The sequence below is a fragment of the Aphelocoma coerulescens genome (genome assembly GCF_041296385.1).
Source record: "Aphelocoma coerulescens isolate FSJ_1873_10779 chromosome Z unlocalized genomic scaffold, UR_Acoe_1.0 ChrZ, whole genome shotgun sequence".
Classification (NCBI taxonomy): domain Eukaryota; kingdom Metazoa; phylum Chordata; class Aves; order Passeriformes; family Corvidae; genus Aphelocoma; species Aphelocoma coerulescens.
This window is the reverse complement of record NW_027184085.1, coordinates 67,846,051-67,864,816: the sequence shown is the minus strand read 5'-3', so window position 1 is coordinate 67,864,816 and position 18,766 is coordinate 67,846,051. Positions and strand designations below refer to the sequence as shown.

The 18,766-nt window shown below is 43.0% G+C and overlaps 1 protein-coding gene across 6 annotated transcripts in view; it reads right to left on the bottom strand.

The window, feature by feature from the left end:
• The window catches only part of ZNF462 (zinc finger protein 462), an 89,722-nt gene that overhangs the window by 12,228 nt on the left and 58,728 nt on the right, over positions 1–18,766 (bottom strand). For 5 of the 6 annotated variants that reach the window (XM_069001254.1, XM_069001257.1, XM_069001258.1 and 2 more), the window contains 2 exons: positions 6,233–6,497; positions 3,592–3,728 (listed from right to left, as the gene is read on the bottom strand). In XM_069001254.1, coding sequence (XP_068857355.1) covers positions 3,592–3,728; positions 6,233–6,497 — 402 coding nt within the window. Of the gene's footprint in view, positions 1–3,591; positions 3,729–6,232; positions 6,498–9,418; positions 9,757–18,766 lie in introns of those variants that run through there. The other variant, XM_069001259.1, reaches the window with a different exon arrangement.

The window sequence follows — 18,766 nt, the reverse complement described above, 5'->3', positions numbered from 1 at the left end:
CATCAATTCCAGATTGAAGGATTTCAGTTTCAGGGAATGACTTACAACCTTCACATGATGTATTCATGTCAGTGAGCTTCCTCCAAGCAGTCATTTTGGAACCTGCAGGGCTACCTGGACCTGGAATGTTACATTTCTTAAGGTGATGCTCTCACCTCCAGCTTGCCCCTGCAAAGCCCTGTTTATTTAATTACCCATTTACGATGCACTTATCATGTCTGGGCAACAGGATGTCCTGGCTTGTGGAACGATTTTGCAAGAGGTGTAATTAAAAAATAACAACAAAATAAACACCTGACAAAAGCATCATCTTGGTTTAAGAAATCCAATCTTTCCATTAGACTGGAATATTCAAGCTAATCACATCAGGGAATTAACTGAAAGGACATTAATGACTAACTATTTGCAGTGCTATAACTCGAAGTAGACACACATTTTTTTGCTCAAGGCACAAGAGAGCTCAGGACTGTATTACTCCTTAGTTTTAAGGAGATATCTTTATTCGGCAACACACCAAACTTCACATAACTTATTTCCTTTTCTCAAAGGTAAACCAAAAAAAGAAGTCCCACTATCTAGACACAGACCAATTATTTGGCCATCTTGGGTTTTGAAAATGTGTATTTTTTGCCTGGAAATCCAAACTACAGTCACAGATCATGCAGAATTTGCATTCCAGTAGTCAAAAGCAAGCACTGCACAAGGGCTCTGCATGTTATCAGTGAAGTTGTACACACAATGGAAAATGTCAGAAACAAGCATGTGCAAGGAATCAGGATATGTGGCAAGGAAGCCTTTGGGGAGGTAGGTGAATTTGAAAATTTATCCAGAAACATGTGGGTGTTACCCCTCTTGTATGGAAGAAGAAAATCACTAATTCTCTAAGGGAAGGAAAAGGAAGAAAAAATGCCCAAGGGTTTAAAAGTAGAGCCAACAGTGAACTTGGTAAGCTGCATTCAGCCCTGGAAAAACACCAATACACTTCAAAAATGCATGAGGGGAATGCTACTGGAAGGGATAACATCAGGAGAAAAGGTGGTCAGGCACTGGAAGGGGCTGCCCATGGAGGTTTGGAGTCCCCATTTCTGGAGGTGTCCAAGGAACAACTGGATGTGGCACTCAGTGCTCTGGGCTGGCTGAAAAGGTGGGGATAGGTCACAGCTTGGACTCGATGGTCTCAGAGCTCTTATGGTTCTGTGACACACTAATTGCATTGCCCAGCATAAAGGCCAGCACTGCTGCTGGTCATGGATCAGGAATTCACTGTCTCCTCTTGCCTGTCATAAAGACCAGGAGAGACAAGACCTGTCATAAAGAACCAGAGAGGCAAACTTCCCCTCAGTGACCTGCAGCAGCCTCTGGCTATGTCAGCCCCGTGGGACAGGACACCTGCAATCAGTCTGTGCTCCACCTGTACCCACAAAAGGGAGACTGAGCTGCCCTTACATTGATCAGGGGTGAGTGGTACATGACAGAAGCTCTTGGAGCCTCTCCTTCTTCATGGAAAGCAAATTCCTTGCCTAATTTTTTTTTTTTTTCTCACTAGGCATTCAGGCTTCTAGCTGATACTGCTTTAACCCTGTGAAATTCAGCCTCGGTAGCCACTCATCAGGAGGCAAATATATTCTCCATTTCAAGCACATGCTGTTTCACCAAGGATTAGGAGTGCAGCAACTTGGAAGTAATGTAAGAGTCATGCATCTGTAAACATGCCTTTTTCACAAAAAGGAACATTAACCATGAGTGGATCAAATCCTTCACTCCTGATTTTACATACTGCACCACTCCATCTACCTCAAAACTAATTTTCTTGGGCCGCAGCTCAGGGTTATGCCCTTGCTTTGCCAATGCAATGGCCATAAAACAGGAAGGCTATCTCAGACTACATTGACTATCCCTCAATCTCTCTTCCAGTGCACGTTAAATCTTGTCAAAACTGTCTGCTCCAGCTGCCACACAATTAAACACAACAGCAGAGGGTTGTTTTTTAGCTGGATATATGCTCCAGAAATAACTCTTTAAGTATGAACCCTGCTTCCTTTATTACCTGGATACGTGATGTCAAAGAAAACCCTGTGGTGGCCTCTGTGACTCTTTATCAGCTATAATCCCATTTGCATTAAAACTTCTTATGCTCTGTTTTTTCTCTCTCAGCACCGTGGTGCATACACCATTACATCCTTTGCTATAAGGTTTGTTTCAGCAGCAAAAACTCTTTGAGGCTGGTTTCTGCAACTGAAGCAACAGCTCTACAGAAAAACAGATCGACAGTTTTACTCACCCAGGAGGCGAAAACCTCCTTGCAACGGGCCAGAAGCAGCTCTGCACAAGCAGTAGAGCTGCTTGAGCTCATTAAGTGCTCTTCCACTTCTGCAACTGGACATTCCCAGTATCAAATCTATGCATGATGGAAAATACCCTAAACCCATCCAGTTCCCCCTGTTTTAAAATCTGGCATTGTCTCCTGGAGCCCTGGCACAGCCACAAAATGGAGCAAACCAGGCAAAATCTGACATAGCAACACCTTCAAAGACAGGAAGTACAAGCCAAAGCATCTGCCAAACCCTTGCAACCAAACATGGCAGCTTTGTAATGTGCATTCTGAATCACTGACAGGTCATTTCCCCAGATGTTGCCTCAGCCCTGCTAGCAGAAAGAAATCTGAATTCTGCCAAGCTCCCCGTGCACCTGGTACAAGAAGGACTTCAAGCTACCAGCACTGAGAAGTGGTATGTTACAAGGAATTACGGTAGCACTTGTCACACCAGAATCTCCTCCAGGAAAAAGATGGCATGCAGAACTTGTGTTTGCTCACCAGCAGTACCCCACTGTGAAACTCTGCCCAACCTGCAACGCAGGCAGAGTGCCATCCCAACACATGGGTTTGGATTTCGGCAGCCAACAGACCATCTACAAGCATCAAGTGTGATAGCTGTGGGCAGGAATCCCAGCCCAGAGAGCCCAAACTGCTGTCTCTCCTGAGCTAGCAAGCCCACAGTTAATGGAATGTAGACATCCCTAATCCCACTTTTAGCAGGCTTAAAAAAAAAACTTTAAAAGAGGAGACGTGTAGATAGAAAAGGAGTCTTACAGTAAAACAAAAAATGAGATATTTTGTTTCTAAGAACACTGAGGAGAAAATACTCAAGGAATTTATCAAGGGATATTTTGAGGCCTCTACGGTAAGCTGATAAACCTTTTGGGTGAGTTTATGATAGCAAGGCCTTTAAGATAACAAGGACATGAGCAGGGCACAGCTCTGGCCTAGATCAAAGTTGCAAATTAGGGCAACACTTGCTAAACAGGTGTTTGATGGCTGCTCACCTCCCTTGAGGAAGAGCTTAAAAACTATTCCAAATCTGCTCTGTTTTGGCACTGGCGAACTTTGAATTTTACAGGAAATAAATCAGATGCATCGTACAGAAACGAAACAAAAAGATAAGCAAGGGCTAGTGACTTCTTCGACATAAACTTGTCTTCATGTACAGAGAGAGTAAAAATTTAGTGAAACCAGTGTAAAAAATTTAAAGAAACCAGACCAGGGCAGCGTCCAGCACTCCCCTCACTGGACACGGACACGGACGTTGTTACCTCTGTGCAGAACTATGTGGTCAATCATGTTGCGTTTGTATTTGGTGTGATAGAGACAGAGAGGGCAGCGAAGGTCTTTGGGTCCTTCCTCGGGGACTGCCGAATGCCCGGCTTCCACGTGCATAGTAAAAGCAGATCTGTGAGAGAGGAGGGAGAGAATGGCAGCAGTCAGGAGGGGAACCACGAGGTGTCACAGCTCTGTAAGGGATGTGTGGTGTAAAGAGGTGCAGATGCCACTCGGCTCTGTCTGCACGGCCCTGCAGAGGGGCTGCTCACATGAGCGACACATGAGCAGAGGTATCTGCAGGCTTGTACCCTCAAAGCAACAAACACTCCTTGTGACAAGATATTCTGCTGCATGGGTTGCCCCATATAGTCACGTTGCTATAGCTAAGATAGCAAAAGAATTCCCATCCTTCATGGTCATTATCTGTTTTCAGGCTGAAACATTCAGTGCGATTTCTCCAGCAAAGGTTAAATTTTTAGCCAGTTGAGCAAAATCCGTCAACTGTTCCGGGCTTGCAGAGGGGAGGACAAACTTATCTTGGGCAGAAAACACCTTAACCATCTTGATCTAACCAGCTAAACTTTAGGTCGTGGGTACAAAAGGGATTTGTATTCATACTGAGTTTGGCATGGAGTGGTTTAACTTTCAAAGCATCAGCCATAAATATGAAAACCCAAGACTTAGAATACTCTATTTATTAGTGTGGAAGAATAAATGAATACTCCACAGTACTCCTCAACCAAAAATTTCATGCTGGCATTACGCTGGCTGCATACTTAAAAGTTGCAAGAGATAACAGAACTTAACTGTACATCCATCTAACCACAAACTCAGTTGCTGAAATGAGAGCTGTGCCTAAACTTGAGGCACTTGGTAATTTTTTCCTAAAGCAGTGATAAACCTTGCAAAAGCTAAGAGACTTGACACATTGAACTGGAGTAAAAAGTGGCTTTGGGCCCAATCCAGCAATCACTGAATTCTGCAGGTTTATTTCTATCAACTTTGGTCACTGCTTTCGTACACTTAAGTTTCTAGGGTGGCTTGAAGAGGGGATTGGTATGTTTTTTTTTTTTTAATTTTGCTTTCCCCATCCCTTTTTAAAGACAGAAAATACACTGCTATGAACGTGTTTAAATGCTGCCTATTTCATAACACCAAGCTGAAAGAAAAGACACAAACAGATCGGACCTGGAAATTTCTGGTAGTGTTTAAGATAGAGAGCAATCAGGATATTAAGCAGAAGTAGCAAATTTTAACAGAGAAAGCAAAAATGAAGCCACAGAGGGTAGAGACATATAACTTGGAGCTGCTCTCATGTGGATTCCCCAAGCTTTGTACTCAACATTTTATTCAACAGAACTCCTTCCCTTTATTCAGTCCTACTGTTTACTGTGACTTGTAACAAGTTTAAGACCTCAAATGTCTGCTGAGGGTGTCATGCTCAAGGGCCCAGCACATCAGGAGGAAATGATGAACTGCACAGGTGCCTTCTCTTTTCTTACAGAGGAGAAGCTAAAAACACACACACAAACAAACACACAAGGCACTGAGCCTTTAAATTTAAATAATTGGATTTTCTGAAATGTCTGTATGCTATCAGATATGCTAGAGAATAGCATCTTTCTACCATTTAAGCTAGAAAGATTGGGGGAAAATAGAATTACATGAGAAGGGTTTCTTCAGTAAGGTGATATAAATTCCCCTGTAGCCCTAGGACACTTGATTGTCCCACGTTTCATGCTGGTTGCACCAGGAAATTACATTATTTCTGCAGAGAAAATTTCCACACTTAAGGACAAAGGGATCATGAAATGATAGTTTTTGATTCTCAGAGAATCTCAAGAGAAGGAGGGGTGCAGCAGAACTACCACCACGGACTTCCAGAGGGCAGACTTTGGCCTGGTTAGGAGACCGGTAGAGAGTCCCTTGGGAGAGCATCCTGAAGGACAAAGGGATCCAGGAATACTGGATGTTTTCCAAGAAGGAAATTCTAAAGGTGCAAGAGCAGATTGACTCCATGTGCCAAAAGATGAGACTGGCCTGGCTGAACAGAGAGTGTCTGGAACTTGGGGGAAAAAAGGAGAGTTTATGACCTCTGGAAGAAGGATTGTGCCAAGAGGACAATGGGGACGTTGTGAACCTGTTGGCCTTAAGCTGCACCAAGGGAGATTTAGATTGGATGTAAGGAAAAACTTCTTTCCAGAAAGGGTTGTCAGGCACTGGAACAGGCTGCCCAGGGAAGTGTTTGAGTCACCACCCCAGAGGGATTTAGAAGATGTGCAGATGTGTCACTAGGGTTTAATGCTGGGCTTGGCAGTGCTGGGTTAATGGTTAACTTGACGATCTTAAGGGTCTTTTCCATCCTGAACAATTCCATGATTCTAAAGCCTACTGCAAGGACTTACTGTGCTGCTGTCTGCAGCAGATGGTACCGGCTGTTGCAGGAGAGAAGAAAATGGATTACATGGATGCTGCTGTGATCTGGCATGGCATTTCCTACGCTCCTCTCCCTGGTCAGCAGTGGCCATGCCCCTGTTAGCTACAGCCAGCTCTCAAAGATCTCAGAAGTCTTTTCAAGTGCTTAAAAACAAAAACCCCTATGAGTTAAGTCCACCTGTTTTGCACAGTACTTACTTAAAGCCTGTATAAAAGGAGCAATCTTTGCACTTGAAGAGCTTTTTCCCTCCGTGCTTGTCGCGGTAGTGGCGCCGGATGCTCTGTATGTAACCCGAAGAGAATTCGCAAAATTCACAGTTAAGGATGGCTTCTGCTTTTTCCACTCCTGCAGCACTCCCTGAAAGTGGGATTGGGCTGATGTTGTTGTTGTTCCTGGCCAAAGCTGCTGACTGGTAGTGGTTCAACTGCTGCTGAACATCAGGAGGCTCCGAGTACGAAGAGTCTGCAGGGAAACAGAGCAAAGTTGTTATTCCAGGTGGATCAACAAACCTAAAAAAGGCCTGATGATGCCTGCTCCAGAACCTACTGGCTTTTGGAGGGAGTTGATCAAGCTGTTGGTTATGAAACTAATCCTGCTTTCTGAAGGGATTAAGAGGTGCAGCACTTCCTAATCTAATTTAATGTGTATTCCACAATTTAAAAGGTGAGCAGTATGAATTATGGTTTTTTAGATCTGATTTTGGGGAGGAAAGGAGTGACACATTTAAATTAAAAGTAGCCTAAAAAGAAGCCTGATTTTGAGACACTTAGTTTGTGAAGGTAAAGCCCGTTAATCATACTGCCAAATGTTTTATGTGTTTGGCACATAAATCAGACCAGATCCTCTCAAATATCTTGTGCCAGTTCACACAAGGTGAAGATCTGGCACTGGATACATGTAAATAATCTATCTATAAGGGAAAAAAATAAATAAAAGAAAAAGAAATGGATACTCTTCCCTATTCATGCTGATGATGTTAGAAATTAAATCACCACTGGATAAAAGAGATGTTAAATCACCAATTCCAGCAAAGCAAACTTTCAAACCACTGTGTTTTGCTATACTGAGGAAAGAGATCCCTATAGACACATCCCTTCTACAGCCCAGCAGAACTCTGTCACACCATTTTAATGGCATGTGGAGGAACACAGTCCAGAGATACCTCGGTACTGGAACTGAAAGCTGTTAACATCTTGGTTGGATACCCCAAAAAAGGAGAGGGGGGGTGAGGGAGGGTGGTGTTGAACCTTTCCCAACACACTGCTTTGAATGTGGAGGTTAGGAATTCATCTGCTTTATTCAATATAACCCACAGCTGCCCATGAATGGCACAAATCAAAGCAGATGAATAAAGCACAGATGAATTTCAGTGCAATTTTCCTGAATAGAAGACAAAAGGCTCTTTTCCTAAGCTTTCTAGAAGGGGGGAAAAAAGCAATGGGGGGGGGGGTGTGGGAGGGAGGGAAGGCAGGACACAAACTGTACCAGCCACCTCCTGCTTTGATGTGTACTTCGTTTTCCAAAGCTGAACTCCCCAAGGCTAGATATACAGGAATTCCCTAACAGACACACATTTGTGGGAACTTAACACCATCCATTCCAACCAATTAGTATGGGGAGACAAAAGGCAAACAGGCCTATACAACACTGAGTGTGGGGACTTCTCCACCTGTCTTCAAAAGAGCAAAATGCTTGCTTTTCTTTTCCCACTACCACAGGCGGGGGTTACACATGCCCAAAAAATGAGTAACAAATAATGACAATAAAAAAAGCCAAACCAAATCCCGAAACAAAACAGGCACAGCAGATAAATGTCTCCGGGCTCCCCTGGCTTCACCACCAGGTGTAGACAGCAAAGAGAAAGGCACAGACATGAAAGATTCTGGCAAAATGAATTGTTTTGTTTTGTTTCGTTTTGTTTTCCTTACCCAAGCCCCATGAGCTGAGTGAGGCTGGATTACAACACAGCATTTATCATCTCCTGCTTCCACCACTTCTACAGCACGTTTGTTCACCAGGAGAGCTCACAGTGAGCTCCACCTGTTTAAATGTCAAGGCCTTCTTTCCCTTGTGCTTGAAGCAGGCTCCCCACTTCCTTTACTTTGGCACAGGACAGGCCTGAGGAACTGTAAACCCTCTGCAGAAGCCTCTTTTCTCTCAAAGGCAGCAACTGTGTGCTCACCCTCCTTTGGAACAGAACCTTGAGGGCCAAGTGCACGGCTCAGAGGGGATTTCCTGACTCACTTCTCTGGGCTACCAGGTTCAGTGATTCTAAAAGCTCAAAACAGTTAGACATGACAAGGGCATGGCAGCCTAAAAAGAAAGTTCATAGCATTTGGAACAACTTTTTTTTTTTTTTTTCCCTTTTGTGTACTAATCAAATTACTCTTAGGGTAATGAAGTCTAGTTTGCAGCTCACTTGTTCCCCTCCTCAGGAAGAAATGATCAAAAATTTCCAACCCACCACCAATGTTCCTGGCCAAAGCCTCAAGAGATATCCATGGCTAAGAAAGCAACAGGTCTAAAAATGATTTATTTTCAGAAGGAAGTTTTGCTGTTGCCTGCAAGATCTACTTTACTTCAGATGTTTTTACTCCTCCTATCATCTGGTGTCTATTATTCCAGCTTTCGAACTTTCCATCGGTTATTTACACAGCCCTGTGGAACCTGGTACATGAAAACTGCAGAAGTGGATAGCTTCATGTCAATTCCCACACACACACACATATACACACAAAAAAAACCACATCAAGTCACTTTCCCTGTCATCAGGAACAGCCAGAAGAAAATTCTACCTTTCACGCTGGCCACCTGGCAGGTTTTGGTGTATTGCTCCTTTACAATTAAAATAGTTATGATACTTAGAGGAATTAAAAAAAGCCATCTGGAGAGTTTTTTCCAGTGAGTTGTACCCTTGGACAATGGTAGCAATACATGGCCTGGTGTACTCTTTGCCTTTTCCCTTGCCAAATTCTTTCATTATATGGCAATCTTGCTGTAGCTCAAGACCTAGCACTTCCTGAAGGAAAACACTCAGGATTAACACGTGTGTAAAGGGCTTCTGTTGGTGTCTGAGAAGCAGCTTGCCAGACAGTTATCCTGGCATGAAGGTGCAGCCCAGCTCCACCAGGAACACCCTGGACAGAGTCCAAAGTTGACTGAAGGCACAGGAAGTTTTCCACTGGGTTCAACGAGCCCCACCTCCATCGTGCCCACTCCAAAACCAGCAGAGGCAGTGGAATGACAGCAACTGACTTGAGCTTGCCTCCAAAGATCCTGGCACACAGAGCACAGAGCAAACTGCCAGCAAATGACAAACAGTGGACGGGGGTGAGATTTCGGATATTTTTTTAACATTTATTTTTCAAAAGCAGTGTCTCAGAGAAGGGCCAGGGGTTCCAAATCCACAGCCATGGAGCAACAGCAATGCTTTAGAAACAGTACTTTCCCTTGGGCACCAGCTGGAAGAGTGGGCTGATGTTCCAGACACATTTTGGAGGTTGCCCCAACAACAGGATGCCTGGATGCCAGGCTGGAGAATGAAGGAGGAAGGGAGCGGAGCTTTTCCCTCAGAACTGACCCAAAAACTGAGTCATGGCTGTACACAATGCAAGTTCCACCTCTTCTTTTTCCTGCACCTCAAGCACAAAGGGCTGGGAGTGCTCTGATAAAGTGTTAACAACCTTGGCCTGGAGCAGGAAGAGGGTTGAGCCATCCACGTCTGAAAAAAGCAAAAAAGGCCCTAAGAGCCTACAAGGTCAAAAAGCAGAAAACATTTAAAAATGAGCAAAGGGAAGATTTAAGAAAATTTACATTAAGTACATGTAAAACACAACAGCAGCGAATAAACACAAATGAAAGGGAAATGAAATGAAGAAAAATGAAACACCAGGAAGTACCATTTACATTTTAAGGAAAAAAGGAGGGGTTTTTTTTCACTAAACAGCCTTGAGGCAGCACAAGAAAATAAAGCACATTCATATATGCAGTGAAAGGAAAGAAAATGGAACACTTAGCCCTGACTCATTTGAAACAACCAACCCAACAAAAAAAGCCCACACCCAAAAACACTGAGATTCCTTTTCAAAAAGTAATTTTATTCAAAACAAATGGAAGGACTTCACTGTGCAACTCCAAAAATAAGATAACAGCATAGGATGATCTGAGATAAAATGAAGGATCACCTACAGTTGTGTCAAGAGGCAAAAATTAACAGTGACTGCTGTAGTTAAAAACAGAAGAACAGCGGCAATGCTGCAAATCTCAATTTTGAGATTTTACATATGGCATCTACCTACAAATTACCTGCAGAGGATGAATAACAAGGCCAACAAATAATGTAATCCCTGTCAGCACCTGTGGATCTGAAGGCCATCATCTTCTCTTAGTATAGAACAGCATTTTTATACCCAAAATTCCAGAAGTGACGAGCTGAAAGGAAAGCAGGGGAAATGCCTGTCCATGTGGTGATTTATCATCACAGCTGTATCCACATTACCACTGCACTCTGGTTAAGAACACACAAGCAAGTCCCACTGTGTCCCTCCAAGGGCATTACCCAAAGTGCCTAAAGCACTAAAATGCCTGGTCAGGGATCTTGTCACCCTGAAAAATTCATCCAGAGTACAGTACCAACAACTGGGACAATGAGTCTGCCAACAAACCTGGAAGTTACTACTTCACCCAAAAGAGCAAGGCAATAGAGTCATGACAATTCAGCTTGAATCCCTGCATACCCTGGGATCACACACTGGGGAAAAAATGTACAATGAAAACATACAACAAAAACCCACCAGAGAAGAAACATGAAAATCCAAGTTTCGTTGGATCCTAGGCAGCATGTAACATGTTTGAGATACCTAAATGAAAACAAAACTTTGGGATCCTTCCAGAAGAAAAAGAATGCAGCTTCAGCCCCTGAATACATAAATTTACACAGAAATTCAGTGATGTTTCTGTTGTTTGTAGGTATTTTCAGCGCTATCAGTGAGCACCATATGCAACAGCAACACTTCCACAAGACTCCTAAACCCAGCAACAACAGGCTGGAAATACACCCAGACATGTCTAAGTAAAGAGACACTGAGCAACAGCTGAGAAACAAGAGGGAAAAGGACTTATTAAAGGGAAGAAATTAAACCACTGCTTCATCCTTTTAGGGTGGACAGAACCAGACATATGTAATATAAACACTTTCATGCTTGCAAAGTGATGGATAGGGGTGGAGGGAGGAACACTGCTCAGGAAATGCAGTTGTTGGAGTACACTGGAAAGTGACGTTATTGAATTCACAGAATTTTAATAACTCAACAGCTCAACGACCAGGAGGAGTCACTGGGAGATTAAAGTGAAGACATCATGCTCTCCTGGTATATTCACACAGAAACATCAACCACTCAAAAGAGACCAGCATTTGCAAGAACAGTGAAACTGGGGACAGAGATGTTTGGCTCGTGAGGTACGAACAAAACCCAAAGGGAATGTATAAATAACATTATACACACAAGCACAAAAAGTGCTTAGTAATGCTTTGTGAGGAAAAAGAAGGAAATTAAGTATTAATAGAGGCCTAGGACATTCTGGATCTGTGAGGAAATGTTCTAGAGAGACTAAGAGGAAAATATTTGGAATGTTATTTAATTTTATCTTTCATTCACGAAGAGAAGATTTTCATCAAGAACGACAGAAAAAAAATCCAAGGATTTAAGAAAAGCAGCAGTTTCCTCTGGATAGAAACAAATTTGTAAAACCAAGTACAGATGCAGTAAAACCAAAGAACATCGACAAACAACATACAGCCAATTATTGCTTTAAAATGCTCAAGATAAGCGTAAGGGTGGAACTTAGGAGATTGAGGAACACAATCCCTTCCAAAATTCAATGGGACTCAAAATTACCAGCTGACTGAGTGGCAGGATTGCACATAGCCATGAATGGCAACAGCTTGAAAAGTGGGAAGGTGGCGAAGCAGGGTGTCATACAAAGATTGTGAAGACTGCACACATTTGTTCACTTTATGCCATGCAGCACTGACCTGGAAGGAAGAGTACGTGGGAGGGTGAAATGTTCTGGCAATAAATTCAAGCTGAGGGGAGGGGAAGATAGAATAGACTAAGACTCTGAGAGATGCAGCTGAACATTCATGAAGAAGCTCAGGGAAGCAGACAGCCCAAAGAAGTCTTGTTCACTGCATGTTTAAAAACAGAGCGTGAGCCCTCTACCTAAATTCTGATTTCTGCTAAAGAACCTTTATGCTGCTAGAATGTTGTGAGTGAGAGATAATAGAAGCAAGTTTTGTGCCCTCACTTGCACGCTCCAAAAGGAAAAAGAAGAGTAATCACCAAGTAAAGAAAATAAAGCCCTGGAATAAAATTGCCGCTTAAAGGATTTATACACCGCCATCATGCCCCTAAAAAACCCACAAAACCCAACAACAAACCCAAACCAAACCAAACCAAACCAAACCAAACACCTTCTTGGAGGAATTTATTTCAGCATTATCTGTGAAGGCCACTTCTTGGATCATGTCAGAGCAGCTTTTGTGAGAAAGATATTACATCTATTTCTAAGCCTCAGAAGTGAGCAATGAGAAATACACGTGAACTATGCAACCTTGTTTATTCAGAAGAGGTGAGAGAAGCTATATCCATATTTCTTCATAACTTTTAATTTCCTCCTAAGTTGTGTGCATAACCTAGCTCTGATTGGGACTGAGACAGGATAGAGGCTATGCAGCTTCTTGTGCTAATATCCAAATAATTTCCAAGGGACACAAATTTCACCTAATAAGAAGAAAATAATAAATAATTTTTATCATCTGAATCACTTCCACAGAGTGAATGTCACACTGCTGCCTGTAAAAGAATTTTGGAGCTTCATAGCTGAGATCAAGAGTGGCTACAATAGGCCTTGTAAGATGATGCATTTGGAAGCAGTAGGAACTAATCAGGATTTATGTAGGAGTAATGTAATTTATGAAGTAAGTTATACCATTGTATTTCCATAAGAAGAAAAAGATCAGTCCAGGAGATCCCCATGCCCTCCTGTTTTAGAGTATCTGGCACCACCAGGAACTCCTATTTGCATGAGCTCTCAAGGCAGGCACAACCCTGCTCTGCTGATGCTGTGATTTGAAAGGATCAATTTAGCAGTCAGAAAATGCTTCACCATAATTTCCAGTTATCCCTTGTTTTTATCTCTTCTCCCCACAACAATTATTTCTTTCCTGGTTTCAACTCGCTCTAACTTTCCTGCAGTTCTTTAGGTGATTCGGCTACTTACTGGTCACATTTAGGCTGCACACAACCCTCTCATTCTAAACGGAGTTAAATTCCATTATCTAAATACAGGATTGCACTTAAAACCAAGACTTCTGCTCCATGTCAAACACTGGGACCTCCATGAACTTACCTATTTCCATAAAATGCATAAAATGCTTGTCTAGCTATTCCTTATTCTGTTGAACCAAACTCAAACTTCATAAATGGAAGTGCATTCACAGAAGAAAGGAACACAAATAAAAGTGGAAATAGCTTGAGCAAGACACTGATTTAACCAATCTGCTAAAATGACTTACAGGTAACAGGTTCTTTTTGGAATTTACAAATGTACAAAGTTCTACTTCAACTCACTCTTCACTCAAGACAATAATCTACCATCAGTAACCAAATGATCCTTGTGCTATTCTGTTCCATTATTTCCTTCTCATTTTTAAGGGCAATTCATCAGGTGTTTTTCAGATTTCCTTCTGTATTGCACTGACCCTCTACATATTTGTATTAATACAAACACAGTGCCACAAACACATGTTCCTGTCACCTAAATGCTCACTCTCCTCTAAGGCTTGAAATGAAGAGGAAAAAGAAATCAGATTTATCAAGCAATAAATATTTGCATTCTGCTTTAAAACTGGCCCTAAAATCACAGTGGCAATATGTGGTTACCAAGGATTCATTCTAACCACAGAGCTCAGGAACATGAACTTGTGTGATTTGTTCTGGAGACCTCCAGCACACACCTTGACATTATTTTTACTGCCAACAGAAAGTCCTCATCTCTGTCACCAGCTCAGAACACTTCGGGCACTATTTTCAAGCACTTGTAGGAGCAATGTTCCTTAGAGAAGAAATAAAACCAGCTACCTAAATGTCAAATATTGGGCTGTCAACTATGATGATAACACACATCCATTTCAACAGAGCTAAAATGAGCAAAGAAGTTATACCTCTCTGCCAAGCACCAAATCCCTCCAGTATGTTTTAAATCAATGGGATAAACTGGAGTCTCAGGTGACAGGGAGAATATCAGTGAGGCTGATAGAGAAGGCTACCGAGTATGTGGGAATGCAGAAATGCCCTCCCACACACCCTTGGTCATGCCACACCCTGTATCCCTTCATGCCAACAGCATCCTTCTTTACTCCGTGTTGAGTGATCACAAACTCTCCAGACACACAAGTGATCAGCATCTACCACTCTTGTCCTCTTCCTGAACATAACAAACAGAGCCAAAAGAAAGTGAAAACCTCAGGAAAAAAAACCAAAGCAGAACGCACAACAGGAATCAGGATATGCTTCTTTCTTTTCACTGTGGGTGCAATCAGGTGAACTCCTTTCTGCTCAGAATGAACCCAGAAGATGTTTCTTCCTTCATCTGTTTCTTGATCGGCCCAAACATTTTTCTTCTCCCTACCCTAGGGAAGCCTTTCAGTGCCACAGCAATCCCATCACAGCAGGGTGGCCGACTCCACAGAAGGCTGACAGCAACCTTCTCCCAGCTGCATGAGCTCCAGTCTGTGTCCTGTTGAATCTCAGGTCTGCCTTTGCCCATCCAGCTCAAGCACAAAAAACAGTACCAGAAAAAAAGCACAATGAACAGCGAGCTGACACTCCCCTCAGCACAGCCAATGACATCTCCCTCTGTTCCACCAGCCACAAAACAGCTCTCAACGTGCTGTAGGAAAAGGCCAGAAGCCAAACAACCATATCACAGTGGAAGAGAACTACAGAGAACAAGGTCATCCCCCCCCCAGTGCCTCAGGACCTTGAAACACTGAGGAGTTTGTTCAGTAAAAGCGGAGGTGAACAAGCCCTGTGCTTGTTCCACCAGTCTCTGCCAATCTCATGAAGGAGAAAAGTCCTATCTGATCAAGCATCTGATATTTAGCTTTAACACTAACCACAAGGAGTAAGACACACCAAGTTCCACTGAGTTTTACAAGCACTGGAAGGCAGTGTGGCCACTGTGGGAAGAAGAGACAGGCAAAAGCTGAGGGGAAAGCAGGAACTTGCTTGCTCTAGGTTAGAGAAAGAAGGAACACAGCTGGGGAAAATAAAAAAAGCAGCCTGGAGGTAACACAGGTTAATCTGATACTTGAGAGTGAGCATGAGGCATCACTCCTGTGGGGCACAAAAGCAGGGAAACAAGCAGAACAAGCTCTTTGCAGCCCAGCTGTAACTACAAAAGCAGAGGCATCTGCTGTTCTGCAGTAGGCAGATCACCATCTTGCATCCTTACCATGGATGCAATCCTTCCAACTCACCTGGCAATTAAAGCAATTAGCTGTTGAGGCTTCGCCTGAATTTGCCCTGTAGTCACTACTGGCTCTCTGCCCTTCCAGTCAAACTACAGTGAAACAAAAGGGTCTGAAACTTCAAAAGAGTCTTTGTCCAAGCCCCTCCTCCCAAAACCACCCCAAACCCTGAACTAAATACACTGTGCTCTAACACAGAGTCTTCTGGCTGTGAGGACTGACCATTGTGATTTTCCCCAGACAGCAGCAGCCATAAAACACAAAAACACACCAGCAACAATGAGAGAGAAACAGCACCACAGGGGAAGGGACCATCTTAAGAACTTTCTGCCCCGACTGCAAGGTTAGAAAAATATCCCTTACCAAGAGTAACAGTGCACATGAATAAAAATAAGCAAGCCAGACACAATCCATTATACAGATCAAAAAAACCAAAACCCAACAGCAACAAAAACCAAGAGAACCCAAAAATCAGGGCAGCACGTCTGATAAGATGGAAAGCCTGCCTCTCTTCTGAAAGGTGGAAGGCAGAATCATGACTCACTGGCATCAGATTAGTGGATCTCATTGAAACGGTGCCCACAGTTCTCCTCTCATTCTGGTACTACATGAAACTGCTTCAGCAAACCTACTACCAAAGGCCCTCTGCACCCTTGGGGGGTTCATCTGTGAGGCACCACACAAGACTGATTATGCACTATCTGCTTCATAAAAGTGTACAGAAACAGGAAGGGATTTACAGTTCTGAAATAGCAGTCCAAGACACAAGACTTAGTCAAGTAGTTTTGTGCCCAGCCTAGCTCTGGCAAAGCAAGCAGATGTATTTATATTTCAGACTCTAGATGAGGCAAAGTTATTTTCCACTGGCAAAGGCTAAAGTTCAGGAAAAAAAAACTGGAACGGGGCACTGGATGTTTCACTTAGCAGTTTTCAATGCATTTGCTGCTGCAAGTAATTAAATTTAATGAAGATGTTGACATACCATGTATTGGAAGACTCAAGAAATCTTCTAGTTCTGACCTTACGTGTGTTTTGTGATGTGTGCTGGTATTAATGACAGATCCGGTTTGGTTTGCACAACAGTGAAAAGTGTAATTATTCAGCTTCAAGGGCACACAGGAAGTGTTGTGGCTTTCTATAGATCAAGAACTGGTGACCAGTAACAAGAAATGGTCTTATACCACAGCAGCATGACTGAGGAGACATTAGAAACCACATCCAGGTCTGTTCAGCCTTGCACTTTGCTGTTTTATTTTGACAATTCCGTATTCCTAAACAGTAAAATTTTAAAAAAACATAATTTTGAATTACTGCACACAGTCATGATACAAAGAAATTTATGAGGCTCCAAATCTGCCAGCCATATGAGTAAAGAGCAGTGCTTTTCTCTACAACATGGTTAGGCCAACGGGGTCATTTTCAAAAAATAAAGGGCTACTCCAAAAATCAGTAATAGCACCCAGGGCAATTTAGGGCAGGTATTTACAAGGGGTTGAGCTCGTGAGTCTCTCCAGTTTGTGAGAGGGAGGCAGTTCACCACCTCCACAGCCCCTGAACACGAGCACACAGTTGTAACACCAGCAGTGTCTGTGGACACGTGCTTTCCCCTCAGCTGATGATCCCTTTGCACACAACTCCTGCTGCTGTTTGTGTTTTGTCACGTTCAGCCACACAATATTGGTGTCCCTGCCTCGCCTGCAGCTCTTCCTTACGGAAAGAGAAGGGAGCCTTCCAGTGTGGCGCCTTGGCAATGCAGGTGGTGGGATTCCATTGCCTTGCACTCAACAGGAGCAGAGCTGGGAACACTTACCTGTGACACACAGAGCCCCCACAGGATGACACCACCACCAAAAAACCCAAAAAACCCATTCTGGCCAGAGATCAACATGAACACAAGCTCTTACTCTCACAAAGGCTGAAAGAACATGGAAGCAGGTCTTGTGAAGAGATTCATCCAGCCCTCCTAGCAGTTCATAGCATTTAAATTTACAATTAACTTTTGCTGGGCAAGTTCTCAGAACTGTTAAGCAACATTTTGGTGTAAATCACAAATAAGTAAATTCAAGCAAACAAGCCAAACACACTTGCAAATATATAGGAAATCCCCACCACTTCCTTCTTGCAAGACAAAAAATACCTGTGAACTATCAGGAGAGCAAAAGAACATTTTACCACAATGGCAACCTCATCATGTTAACAAGAGCTGGACACTACAAACCATTCAGTGCTCCTATACTTTGAAAAGCAGAAAAATAGCACTCGTGACCAACATTATCCGGGATTTTTTTTTTTTGTGACTGTTCATAAGTAAAACACCCACAAACCAAAATATTATTACCCCACAGTGCCCAAAAAAACCCCTCTGAGTGCTTTGCCTCTGGTTAGAATAGCATTCAGTGAAATCAGGTTCTTTATATACCAATATATTGCCCCGCAGGCAAAGAGGGGTACGATACGAAAGGCAGGATCTTTGAATGATGTACCTGTAAAAAAAGCCTTCTCTGCTGACTCATTGAGAGTGACACAATCACCTTCTTACACTACTGCCCTGAGAGAAGCACACATGCTCTGAATCACTGTTACTAACTGGACTGAAGAGGTTTTTATGCTTTCTAATGACAACTGTCACTACCAGAATTACAGGTGGCAAGGATGGGTCTACCCAAAACGCTCAGCACCTACTCCATTTTAGCTTCAGTTCCATGAAAAAAGTCTATCAAGCACCCCAAAACACCTCTGGGATGAGTTGAGTGCTTCAGGTAAGTCTGCTGCTACCAACACAGAGCAGAAAGAGACGAGCCACAGAAATCTAAATACATTCACTTCTTTTAGTGAATGGATCAATCTGAAAGAACAAAAGGAATGTTCTAAGAAAGGCCCGTCAGGGAACAATTTTTTCCGGGAAAAGAAGCATCACAGAAGTTCCACTGGGCTGCTGTCCCAGAGCAGCTCATGCACTCTGCTATTACAGTTCAGTACCCTTCTTTCTCCCTCTTCTACATTTTTACAGAGCTCCACAATCGACACGACGAGTTCTGCTAGCTCCCCAAATACCCGCAAGCCACCCTGCCATATTTCCTATTCCAACCACAATATTCATTCACAGGCAGGAACAGCTCCTCTCTGCAACCATTTCAATCACACAAGCCTGCTGCACACCTATCAACTCACAAAACAAGCTCCCTAACAATGGGATACA